The following is a 12,594-nucleotide window of genomic DNA, read 5'->3' as shown; positions in this document are numbered from 1 at the left end:
ATGGGGGTAGCAGCTTTAGCAGAGAACCACAGACTTTCCTCTCCGCAGCCACTTCATCCAGCTCATCCGGGGGGATCCCGAGCCGTTCCCAGGCCAGCCTAAAGAAGTAGTTTCTCCAGTGCGTCCTGGGCCGTCCCCGTGGCCTCCTCCTGGTGGGATATGCCTGAAGCAAAGCACCAGGGAGGCATCCAGGGGGCATCCTAACCAGATGCCCGAGCCACCTTATCTGTCTCCTTTCGATGCAGAGGAGCAGGCCTAGCATCATGTAATTGTTAGATGGTCCACACCTTGCGTAAGCTGCAATACGTGCGTGATTACGTCACTGTCCCCTACTGGTATCGAGAAGGGAACCGTTTGGAGATTTGGTGAACAATTACGTGGAATCTTAAACTTTTGATTCCCTGTGAGCATGTTGTATGACCTCGGCATCTTCGCTGGCTCTCCTCTAGGTCAGAAATAATATGAACGAGGCCGATTGCTAATCGCGTTAGTGTTAGCAACATTAGCTCATTTTCCTCGATGGAAAATGGCTCCAAAGTGTCATTTAACGAGTACAACATTCAAATTACATAGGATATCTACATCAATGCATTCATCAGTGCACTGCGACCAATCCAGGAAAACATCATGTTTTTATTCATCGCTATCAGGAGAGAGAATTGTACACAGCTTATGTCGACCAGCCCCAAGCGAGAGTGGCCGAGGTTCATGCAGCGTGACGTCACCATGCAATCATGCACCGGAGCGCGCACACCAGCTCAAGTATTGTTAACTCACTGTTTACATTGTAGCAGTTTGTGGCACAGACAGCAAGGTTTTTTCCCCCTTAACTCCACAGTGTTGTTTAGTTCCATTTTAAATGGTAGGTATTTTGTTAGAGAAAAAGTTACTTTGTTTTTACATTCATTCATTCATTTTCCATACCGCTTACCCTCACTAGGGTCGCGGGCGTGTTGGAGCCTATCCCAGCTAACTCTGGGCAAGAGTACACCCTGAACTGGTCGCCAGCCACTCGCAGGGCACATATAAACAGTCGACCATTCGCACTCAAAATCACACCTACAATTTAGAGTCTTCATTCAACCTACCATGGATGCTTTTGGGATGTGGGAGGAAACCGGAGTACCTGGAGAAAACCCATGCAGGCACGGGGAGACCATGCAAACTCCACAGTTTATGTTTATGTTATCAACGAGATGATACACTACAAGCAGAGTGTACATAGGATCTTATACTCCCGACCCAACAGTAGAGAATCAGTGTTCTATGGTGTTAAGTGTGCTGGTCTGATCCCCATTTAACATGAGTTTGAATGTGACTGGTTGATTCTGAAAACAGCCGCATCCCCAGTTATACCCCCAGCTATACCAGGGTGTGCACAAATGATCTCAGTTGTTCATTTTATTCCCCTCTCAAAAAAAACAAAAAATTCCTTTGTACAAGTTATAGGTCACCTACTGTATAATGGCTCATTTCATTCCACAATACGAAATATTCGGAATTGCAGAGCACAATGTAATTCATTCATCATAAGGTATTTCTGTGCCTTACATGTTTTATCAGACTGACAGTGTATATTTGTATTTAGGGATTTTTTGCAGTGGGAAGTTTCCAGCCCAGCGAAGATAAATCGAAAAGACGACTGCTGCCCCTCACATTAGGGAAGCCTCTCCCATCTTCTTTCCACAGTGTCTGCCAATCAGAAGTCAACAACAGCCACCAAGGTAAAGAAAGGCTTATTTCAAACTCCCGTTGCACAGCAAAACTGTTCCAGCACAGAAGCCATACAGATATCACCATTCTGCATGGCCAGGCAGCTGACAGGACTGGTTAAAAAAAAAAAAAAAAGAAAGAAATGCGCATTTCATACAACAAAATAATTTGTTTAAAACATTTGATCCCCACAACTTTTTCTATCCCTGCTGGTTTTAAAGAGCTGCTTTTTTTGAATGCTCTTGTTCAGTTTTTAAAGAAATTGGATACGCAAGTATGCAAAGTATGGAAAAGTATTGAAACTAGAAAGTATTGTATGGAAGGTGTGGCAAGGGAAGAAAATTGTACTACAACTTTAGATTTTGACGACAAAATGTGTGAAATTATGAATTGCTAGTTTCAATAATTATTTTCGATACCACTTGACCATGGTATAAGTGGGTTAATGCCCTCTGAGGTGATTAATGTCATAAATTATTTGAATTTTTTACAGAGAAGTCTGGAAATTAGGGTCTGGAAAAAGTATGGAATTTTGAAATCTCAAATGTGTAGGAACAAATAGTTTCCAATAACAATACACATCCAAGTTGTTTTGAACATTTATTTATCACTCAACAGCTTCACATAACACCACGGTCACTACCGCCCACACAAAAACTCTGCACACACTCAAGACATCATCACTCAGCGCTTCCTCGTAAACAGCTGCTGACTGTCATTAATACCAGAATAAGCCTGCCAACAAATTAAATTTAATAATTTCTTTAAAAGAAAAAACAAAACAAAACAAAACTTAGTTGAACAAACTATTATCCTTGACTTTTGATTTCAAAACTAGGTAACCATCAATTTGTATGTAATAATGAGGTGACTAAACATTTATATGGTTTCACAGTCAACGGTCTTCTGAGGGAAACTGTGACTACAATGTGGCCCGTGACAAAAATGAGTTTGACACACCTGGTCTAGATATTTGAACACAAGTCATATTACAACTGTTATTTGCAGATGGGGGGGGGCACACACATTCGCAGGACATGCAATAACTAAACAAGAGAACAAGATAAGAGAGGACGGAAAAGGGCAGGACAGGATGTGGGAAAATGAGCAAGGCAGTACTGCTGACAAGTGGTGCGGTAAGAACCTCTGAGTTGATATGTTAGTTTAACCTGTGTTGTTGGTAGTGATCCCAGCACAAGTAATTAACCCACGAGTATGTCTATCAAACTTATTAATGAATGAACACAATATCACATGCATGTTCGTCCACCGGTGTACGGAGTTGCTGAGTCACAAGGGGGCTAGGGGGACTGAGTCAGCGAGCCCGTCCAGCAGAGGACCCTACCAGGGGGACATCATCGACTCCACAGGACCCAGGGAGATCCCATTTCGCACATTCAACAACAACAAGCTGTGGTTCACTGCCAAACTTAAGCAGCTTCACCAAGCTAAGGAGGACGCATATCAAAGCAGCGACAGGGCCCTGTATACTCGAGCTAGAAACCAGCTGACTAAAAAATTTACATTGCAAAGAGAAACTACGCAGGAAAGTTAGAAAAACAGTTTACTGCTTACGACTCTAAATCAGTCTGGCATCCATTACAATCGCTAACCAATTACAAGCTATCAACCCCCTAAACTGAGAACAATAAAATACTAGCTGATGGCTTGAACACCTTCTACTGCAGATTTGAAAAGGGCACTTTCACTGTCACTCCCCACGTGAGTCCCCCAGCAGAACGATGGAGTCCCCAGCGGGAGCGCTCTTCAGCACCCCCTCTAAGTACTCCAAAGACTGGTACTCTTAACTGCTGTTTGGTGCGTAGGCACAAACAACAGTCAGGACCCATTCCCGCACCTGAAGGCTGAGGGAGGCTACCCTCTTGTCCACCGGGGTGAACCCCAATGTACAGGCGTCGAGCCAGGGGGCAATAAGTATACCCACACCTGCTTGGCGCCTCTCACCGTGGGGAACTCCAGAGTGGACTCCCAACCCCTCTCAAGTGGACTGGTACCAGAGCCCAAGCCATGTGTGGAGGCTATATCTAGTCAGAATATCTAGTTGGAACTTCTCAACCTCACACACTAGCTCGGGCTCCTTCCCTGCCAGTGAGGTGACATTCCACATCCCTAGAGCTATCTTCTGTAGCCGGGGATCGGATCGCCATGGTACCTGCCTTCCGCCACCGCCCAGCTCACACTGCACCCGACCCGTATGGCCCCTCCCACAGGTGGTGAGCCCATGGGAAGGGGGACCCACGTTATCCTTCCGAGATGTGCCCGGCCGGGCCCCATGGGTGCAGGCCTGCCCACCAGACGCTCGCCTTCGAGCCCCACCTCCAGGCCTGGCTCCAGAGGACCCGCGTCCGAGGAAGGGAAATCTATATCCATTTATAATATTCATCATAGGGGTCTTTTGCCGTGTTTTGGCTGGTCCCTCACTAGGGACCTGTTTGCCATGGGTGACCCTACTAGGTACATGAAGCCCCAGACAACTTAGCTCATAGGATCATTGGGACAGTCACAAACCCCTCCACCATGATAAGGTGACGGCTCAAGGAGGGGGCATTCAATTCCATCATCCCTAAACAACTGATCTACAAACTGGACCAGCTGGGGCTCAACACTTCGATGTGCAACTGGCTGCTGGACTTTCTGACAGGGAGACCGCAGGCAGTACGGGTCGGCACCAACACATCCAGCACCATCACGGGGGCCCCTCAAGGTTGTGTGTTGAGCCCCCTCCTCTTCACCCTGCTGACCTATGACTGCACAGGGACATACAGCTCCAACCTCTTCATCAAGTTTGCAGACGACACAACTGTGGTGGGTCTCATCAGCAACGGGGACAAGACAGACTACAGGAGTGAGGTGAGCCGCCTGGCTGGGTGGTGCACAGACAACAATCTCTCCCTGAACGTGGAAAAAAACAAGGAGATTGTTGTGGACTTCAGGAGAGCGCACTCCCAGGATGCTCCCCTGAACATCAATGGTGCTGCGATGGAAAGGTTGTGCAGGACCATGTTCCTGGGAGTGCACATCATCGAGGACCTCTCCTCCTGAACCAGCAACGCCTCATCACTGTCCAAGAAAGCTCACCAGCGTCTCAACTTCCTGCACAAGCTGAGAAGAGCCAGAGCCCCGACCCCAATCATGTGCTTGTTCTACAGAGGGACCACATATAATTTTATTTCCTTCTTGTCATGTTTCTTTTCTCATTAAATGCATGAAGCCACATTTAGCTGGGGTAAAAGGTCTTGTTGGTACTTTTTTTCCCTCCAGTTCTCTTGCAATTTTTTAACATTTCTGAACTGTCTAAACTTAGCTTCAGCAGTTTTATCTCTTTACCTTGTGATCTAGTGGGCCACCACATGTTGACAGCCAGCCAACCAGAGCCAGTCAACACCAGGACCATTTCCCACACCTTCTCGCCTGAGCAGAAAGAACAAATTCTCAAACGAAGCTCCTCCTACCGGGAGCCTTCTCAGTCCAATCTGAAGATCGCCAATGCTGATTTGGAAATGATCGCTGCGCCCAGTCCTGTGAGGAATTGTGATAAAACCTTCAGCAGCAGCACATTGCCAAGGTAATTACAAAATCCTGGTTTGACCCTTTTTCGGTTTTACTGATGCGTTACTCCTGCTGCTCTGTCATTTGTTTGTGAATGAATGTGCTGTTAGTTTTCTACCAATGCATTCAAATAACGACCCTGTGAAATCATTTGCGTGATTTGTTTCTAAATACATTAAATATGTTTCAAGACAGAACAATTTAGTATTGAACTGTTTGCTAGCCATGGAGCTCGTGCAAAGCAGGCTCTTGTTCTTTGCCTGGACACCCACTTTTTGACTGTGCTGTAGCCTATTGTAGCTTCTCTTCACTTTGCAACCTTTTGAAATGTTTAGTGATGGTTCCTCTTCCAAAGCAACAAATTCAATCACAGCTTTCTGCTTCTGACAGGCATCCAACAATGTCATCATTTCCAAAATGGCTGACAGCAAGTGGACTGGCTAAAACAAAACTTTTTTTTCTTTTTAAATAAACCTTCAAACATTTAAACTACAAACTGTGAAAGTTTAATTTAAAAAAAGTCAATTTTTAGGTTAAATTAAATTGGGGTCATTACATTTTGACTGCCCCTGGTATATATATTCTTTATGGACGTAGTTGTGCGGTTAGAGGGCGCCGCGGCAGCCGGGTGAGTCTCAAATACACACGCAGAAACGGACGTGTCTCAATTAAATGCCCGGACATGGAGCAAGTATTTCTTTGTGAAAGCTCATGTGCCTTTTTTACCTGTTAAAAGCCAGTAGACAACTCGGGGGGATATATTCCAAGCTTTAAAATTATATATTTTTACATCTTAAATATATTGGCAGATTTATACATGTGAAAGCCGAGCGTGTTTCCAGTGCATTTAGCGGACACACCCACAACATCTGAGGGCAGGATGAAAGGTCTAATTTTTCTTGATTTTGAAGGATCATTTCATATACTTGGTAATTTTTGTTAACCATCCAAATTTGGCAGTATATTAGATTATATATTGGTATTAGTAGATTGGGTGTCTTCTTAGATATGTATTAAATTGTTGTGCTATTGCAATAGTTGAACAGACTATCATCCCAGACTTTTTATTTTCAAAACTACTTAGCCAACATTTTGTTGTGTATGTGCGGTAACATGTTAAGTCAATTAAACAATTATGGTTTCACAGGCATCTTGGCCCTCTGAGGGTGCTGACACTTACAAACCATCACATTTGTGTACTCATTAACTTTAAAGGTACATAGTACACAACTAAAATTGTTCCTGCCTCATGATTCCCACAACATGATTGGATTAGAGACACTGCCAGTGGACAAAATTACATTGAAACGTTTGTAGCAAACAAAACAAACCTTCACGAATATTCTCAATGTATACCTTGATCTCTGTGTTATTGTGTGATTCCACAAGTATGACTATGAGACTTTATGAACTGTTCCTCTTGATTTGAAGCCAAACAGTACGAAATGATGTTGCACTGAAAGATAAGCAGTTGATTTGCCAAGACTAAAGTTTAAACAATAATTTCATATGGTTGATCTATGCGTGAGACAGTTTCAAAGTTGTTTATTTGAAAATATGTTGAGTCTCAACCCATACTGAGGGCGTGACTCACGGAAAAAGAACAAAATTTAACATGGAAACCCGACTCGATGGGTGTGGTCTTTTCCCCCCACCTCAGTTGGCACAAAAAGCCTTCCCTTCCATTGCAACATGCTGGCAATTTTTTTGTCTTTTTGTCTTGAGTTTGTTGTCACATTTCTGTCGGGCCAATTATACATTACTCGTGCACTCACCGTAGTACCCTCGCCACGCTGCACTATTTGCATATCTGTTGTTGACCAACACTGGCCACTCATGTGCCTGAATAACATCTGCACCATTTGCACAATCGACTGAGTAATATCTGCAACATTTGCACAATCGACATTGTCCCAGATTATCGCACTACTAGTCCGGAGTAGCCTCCTTGATGATTAGCAAGTCTCCCCTTGTGTAAGTGAATCGTGTAATGTCTCCAAAGACGAACGGAAAACACAAAAACAATACTAGAGAGCGCGTAACCAAGGCGACCACACTGGTAGGCGCCATCTTGGTATCTCCAAGTATGTTAGAGCATGCGGCGTCCGTGTCACAGTCGCCATTTTGCTTTTGTGTTCGAAACCACAAGGCTTCTGTAACCGCCATCTTTGTTGGGGGAAGATTCCACGTTCGGTCATTGTGAAGTCGCCATTTTGGTTTTCTTCTTCGTGGCTGTGAATCGTTGTGCATACTTCATTGCAGTCGGAGGCCCACTCGAAAGCCGTTAGCCACCTAGCCGCTACAGAGCTGCTAGTAAGCTGCTAACGAAAACGTGCTAAGGGCTCAAACTCAATCGATGGCTGTTACTTCTGAAGTAATAAACTTCTGTTTGTGTCTGCAGTCCTGGCGAGTGCTTTTCTGCTAGTTTAAGCTTCATGTGTGTGCTGGATTCCCACTGTCGCTCCGCTGAGTCGCCATCTTTAACCTAGTCACGCGTTACCTATTTAGCCCCCAGCTAGCTAGCATAATAGCTAAGCTATTGCATCTACAAACGACCTATTGCTTTTATTAGCTTTAACAGCTTTCCGTTTTCGCTCATTTCCTTAAACACCACCGCTACGGTTGTAGATTTGAAGCTTTGTGCCTTTTGATCTTCCGCCCGTTTGAGATTTACAACGTAACGATTACAATACGTTTTACCAATGAAGGGCGCTGTATTGTTAAAACAATAACGTAGTTTATCTTGTGCTTCAATCCCATCCTGCGTTATTTGCTTAACGTTACTCTAACATGTACCGTAGCAGACCTCAGGTTCCAAAACAAACAGCTGTAACAAAACTGCTGGATAAATGCCCACTTAAGTACACTGGTGAGAGACTTAGCATGGTTGAATCCAAAGATCAAAGATACAAAGTTTGTGAGTTTTTGACAAACGCTGTTGCCATGACAACATGCTGTTCGCCGCACTCTTCCCCAAGAAACCAACATTGTTTTGAGGGTCTAAATATGCAAGCAAACTAATGAAACCTTGTACACACATAAAACCTGGTGAACATTATAATATTTTAAAGGTTTTTGTTTAAAAATAAAAAAAAAAAGGTTCAGTAGCCCCCCCTATAAATAAAAAAACAAACAAACACGTACGTTTCACATAGGCCTACCAAAATTGGGAAGCATATGTAACAGCCCAAGCCCTACAAAAACGTCGTACCCTAAACCCAACAAGAACTCTGCCATTTTGAATTTACTTTCAATTTTCACCTCATTTTTCGCCTTTTATAGAGGTCATATTTTGACGAACTCCTCCCATAGATTTAATCTGATCAATTTAAGGCTTTGGGTTTCTCATCTAAAGATATTGAAGATAAAAAGTTATTAGAAGTTTTTCCATGTAATCCTGTTACTCTGGCAACATGCTTTTCGACATACTGTTCGCCATGCTGTTGTGTTGTGCTGCAAATAATTGTGGTGGAATGAAATAATATACGGTTTTACGCGAACATTATTCTGAACAATGTGGTGCACATTTCAATTCAATGGATCCACTATGTGGATGTACCCGAACGGGCCAGTATCCCAACATGGCCAGGGGTGCGGGGGCCCTTAATTGCTGCTCGCAGCTCAAGTTTTGATTATTGAAATCATGATAAAGAAACATGATTATTCATATATTAAAAAAAAAAAATTATTCAACTACCAAAACATAACATTAAATGTAATTTAAAAGAACAACCAGAAAATAAATTTGTAACAAGCTAAATAATATATCAATGTTGTTCATCCTAATTGACCTAAAGTTAATCTGATTTCATGTCACAGTCAGGAAAAACGTGTCTTTTTATGCAGTCAATGACTGTATCTGCTGTTCCTGCTGTGTGCGCCTTGGCCTCTTTGGGGCAGTGTGGTGCGATGCATGCTTGGAGCTACTTGTTTACTGTGAGTTACAAAAAAAGAGTAAAAGAAGAAAGTCGCAATATAATGTTGATAAACTCGCTTTTCAGATATTAGGAAGAATATATGTCCGTGATTATTGTTATATTACCTGTCTGTATGTGTTACTCTGGCGTTTTTGTGTGAATATTCGTGATTTGAAGGTAAATCCCTTCTGTGACCAAATGCTAATGTTAGCTAGCCTGCCAATAGGGTTTTACATTGACTGTTAGCATTAAGCTGGCGATTTCTAAAATCTTAATGATTCCATTAAAATACATAGCACTAAAAAGTAAAAATAAATAACTAAATAAATGCAAAAAAATCCAACAGTTGTCAAAGATGTAAAGAATATGTATTGTAATTCAAAGTTCAATACAAATAAAGTATACTCGACAAAAGTACAGTGTAGTAGGTATATAAAAAAAAGTTGAAGGCACTGTAACAAGGTCCGCAAAAAAATGGAGGATGGGGCGCTAACTTTCTACAGGCTCCAAAGTACGAGCTGCTGTTTGAGGGTAGCGGCGTTAGTTGCGGCTATTGTATTCAGGCTAACTTGAATACGTGCCCGTTTATCCAGCCAGGGGGTGCTGGTCGCGGTTTCTCCTTGCGTCATCACAAAATCCTGTCTTGAATGGGAAGTTTTGGTGATAAAATAATTTCGACTCTGAAAATGCCGTTTTGGGCCATTTTTGGGGTGCGAAAATTTTAGGTGACCCGAGACAGTGGTCCCGGCCCACTGTTAATGTCGAACCCTACAACTTTTTCAAGATGCCGCTTATCCATGTGGACGCCTCGGTTACGTGCTCTCTAGTATTGTCTACGTTTTTGTGTTTTTCGTTCGTCTTTGGAGACATTACGCGACTCAATTACACAACTTTCTTTCACCAACTTTCGCAAAGCCACTCAGTTTTTTCCGAGTTACTCACCGAGGGCGATTAAGAGCGCGCCGGCATCCAAGTGAAGCTCTGCAAGAGAGGATACAGATCGGGGTTCCCAACAAAATGGACAAGCTTTATCTTCTGGCAAAGACAAGTTAAGACTTCGGATGTTCCGCCGCCCTGTGCTTTACGGAGACTTGGCTTTGTGAACATGTCCCCGATGGCGCCATAATGGTTCCCAGCTTCCATTTTCAGCGGGAAGACCGGCGGGATATGCGTCTATATCAACGAAAAATGGTGTACCGACGTCACTGAGCTCAGCACACACTGCAGCCCGGATTTAGAGTCTCTGTTTTTAAACTTGAAGGGAATATAGAATACTCTATATTCTAATATGTAATTATAACTAGTTTGGAAGGTAAGCAAGGATGTGTATTGAGTAGAATCAGATAGGGGGTAGGAGTATATTGCAGGAAGGCCCCCCATCAGGGGGTATTTGGAGACAGTAAGAAACAGATGTCAAGGAAGAAAGGAACTGCGGGAAGCTACTATAAACATTGGATGCAGGAATGTGGGCCGGAGTCTGCAGGCGACATCTGCAGACGACACCTGGAGGCGACGTCTGGAGCCAGAACAAATGGTCATCATTTTGCAGAACAACGATGACGTCAGATTACGGACCAATCAGACGACAGCGATTCCATACTGGCCCGTTTTGAAACATTGTATAAGTCTGGGGTAGAATAAGATAGTTTGAGTTCGACTACCTTATCTGCTAAGGATAGTTACGAACCCAGAGCTCTACAAATGTATAGACTCCTCTGTTAGGAATAAATTGGTTGGTTTTTATACATTGTTGTGAACATAGTTCTTTCACGAAAACGAGCACGCTTGGAACCACGGGACTAATAGGAGATTTTAAAACAAAGGTTCCTTCAAACTGTAAACCATTCTACTCGCCTTGTGAGTTCAAATCTTTCATTCTCGCTGGTGTTTACATTCCGCCTCAAGCTCACATGAATGGCGCACTGCTAACGCTCGCTGAACAAGTAAACGAAATTGAAAAAAAAAAATCACCCTGACTCACCCCTCATTATTCCTGGGGACTTTAACAAAGCTAAACTCAACCACGTACTCCCTAAATACAAGCAGCACATTGACTGTCCTACCAGGGAAAATAACATTTTAGACCACTGCTATACTACGCTAAATAACGCATACGTGCCATACCTCGCGCATCTCTGGCTCGTCTGATCACTGCTTAATTGACGTAATACCAACATACAGGCAAGAACTTAAATGCGTGAACCCGATGGTGAAAAAGTGGACCAATGGAGCAAAGATAGAACTTCAAAGCTGTCGAGACTGCACAGACTGGAGTGTCTTTGAAAATTCAGCTGGCAGCCTGGATGAATATACAGACACTGTCACATCCTATATCAGTTTCTGTGGAGAGGTGTGTGTACCAACAAAGTAATTTTGCATGTTCAATAACAACAAACCGTGGTCCCCTGCTGGACCCCTGAAATTTGCCTACCGAGCGACCAGGTCTGCTGATGATGCAGTCAACATGGGACTGCACTTCATCCTGGAACACCTCGACAGTGTAGGGACCTACGCGAGGATCCTGTTCGTGGACTTCAGCTCAGCGTTCAACACCATCATCCCTGAACTCCTTTCCTCCGAGCTTCTCCAACTCAGCATCTCGCCTGCCATCTGCCAGTGGATTTACAGCTTCCTGACAGGCAGGACACAGCAGGTGAGGCTGGGAGACACCACGTCATCTTCATGCACCACCAGCACCGGGGCGCTCCAAGTTTGTGCTCTTCTCTCTCTCCACGAACGACTGCACCTCAACGCACCTGGCTGTCAAAGTCCTGAAGTTTGCAGACGACACCAAAGTCATCGGCCTCATCAAAGACTGTGACGAGTCTGCGTATCAACAGGAAGTGCAGTGGATGGAGCTGTGGTGCGGCCGACACAACCTGGAGCTGAACACGCTCAAGACTGCAGAGATAATCGTGGACTTCAGGAGACATCCTTCGCCACAGCTGCCCCTCACGCTCAACCGTAGAGACCTTCAAGTCTCTCAGAACCTGAAGTGGGAGATCAACATCAACTCCATCCTCAAAAAGGCCCAGCAGAGGATTTACTTCCTGCGGCTTCTGAGGAACCACAGCCTGCCACAGGGGCTGTTGAGGCAGTTCTCTACAACAGTCATCGAATCAGTCCTGTGGTCTTCAATCACAGTCGGGTTTGATGCTGGTACAAAAAAGGACAAACTCCGACTACAACGGACAATCAAAACTGCTGGAAAGATTCTCGGTACCCCCCTACCCACCCTTGAGGACTTGGATGCTGCCAGAACTAAGACGCGAGCATGCAAAATCCTCTTGGACCCCTCCACATCCTGGTCACCACCACTTCCAGCTCCTTCCCTCAGGCAGGCGCTACGAAAACAAGCAGACATTCCAACAGCTTCTTCCCTCTTGCCATTAAC

The 12,594-nt window shown here is 44.1% G+C and overlaps 1 protein-coding gene across 3 annotated transcripts in view; it reads left to right on the top strand.

Annotated features, from left to right (window-relative positions):
- The window catches only part of LOC133489214 (phospholipid phosphatase-related protein type 4-like), a 206,143-nt gene that overhangs the window by 130,793 nt on the left and 62,756 nt on the right, over positions 1-12,594 (top strand). For 2 of the 3 annotated variants that reach the window (XM_061798087.1, XM_061798086.1), the window contains exons 7-8: positions 1,589-1,724; positions 5,074-5,299. In XM_061798087.1, coding sequence (XP_061654071.1) covers positions 1,589-1,724; positions 5,074-5,299 — 362 coding nt within the window. Of the gene's footprint in view, positions 1-1,588; positions 1,725-2,663; positions 2,850-5,073; positions 5,300-12,594 lie in introns of those variants that run through there. The other variant, XM_061798088.1, reaches the window with a different exon arrangement.

Source organism: Phyllopteryx taeniolatus, chromosome 14 (genome assembly GCF_024500385.1).
Source record: "Phyllopteryx taeniolatus isolate TA_2022b chromosome 14, UOR_Ptae_1.2, whole genome shotgun sequence".
Lineage (NCBI taxonomy): Eukaryota > Metazoa > Chordata > Actinopteri > Syngnathiformes > Syngnathidae > Phyllopteryx > Phyllopteryx taeniolatus.
Note: the sequence above shows the minus strand (reverse complement) of the source record. Positions and strands in the feature narration are given on the sequence as shown.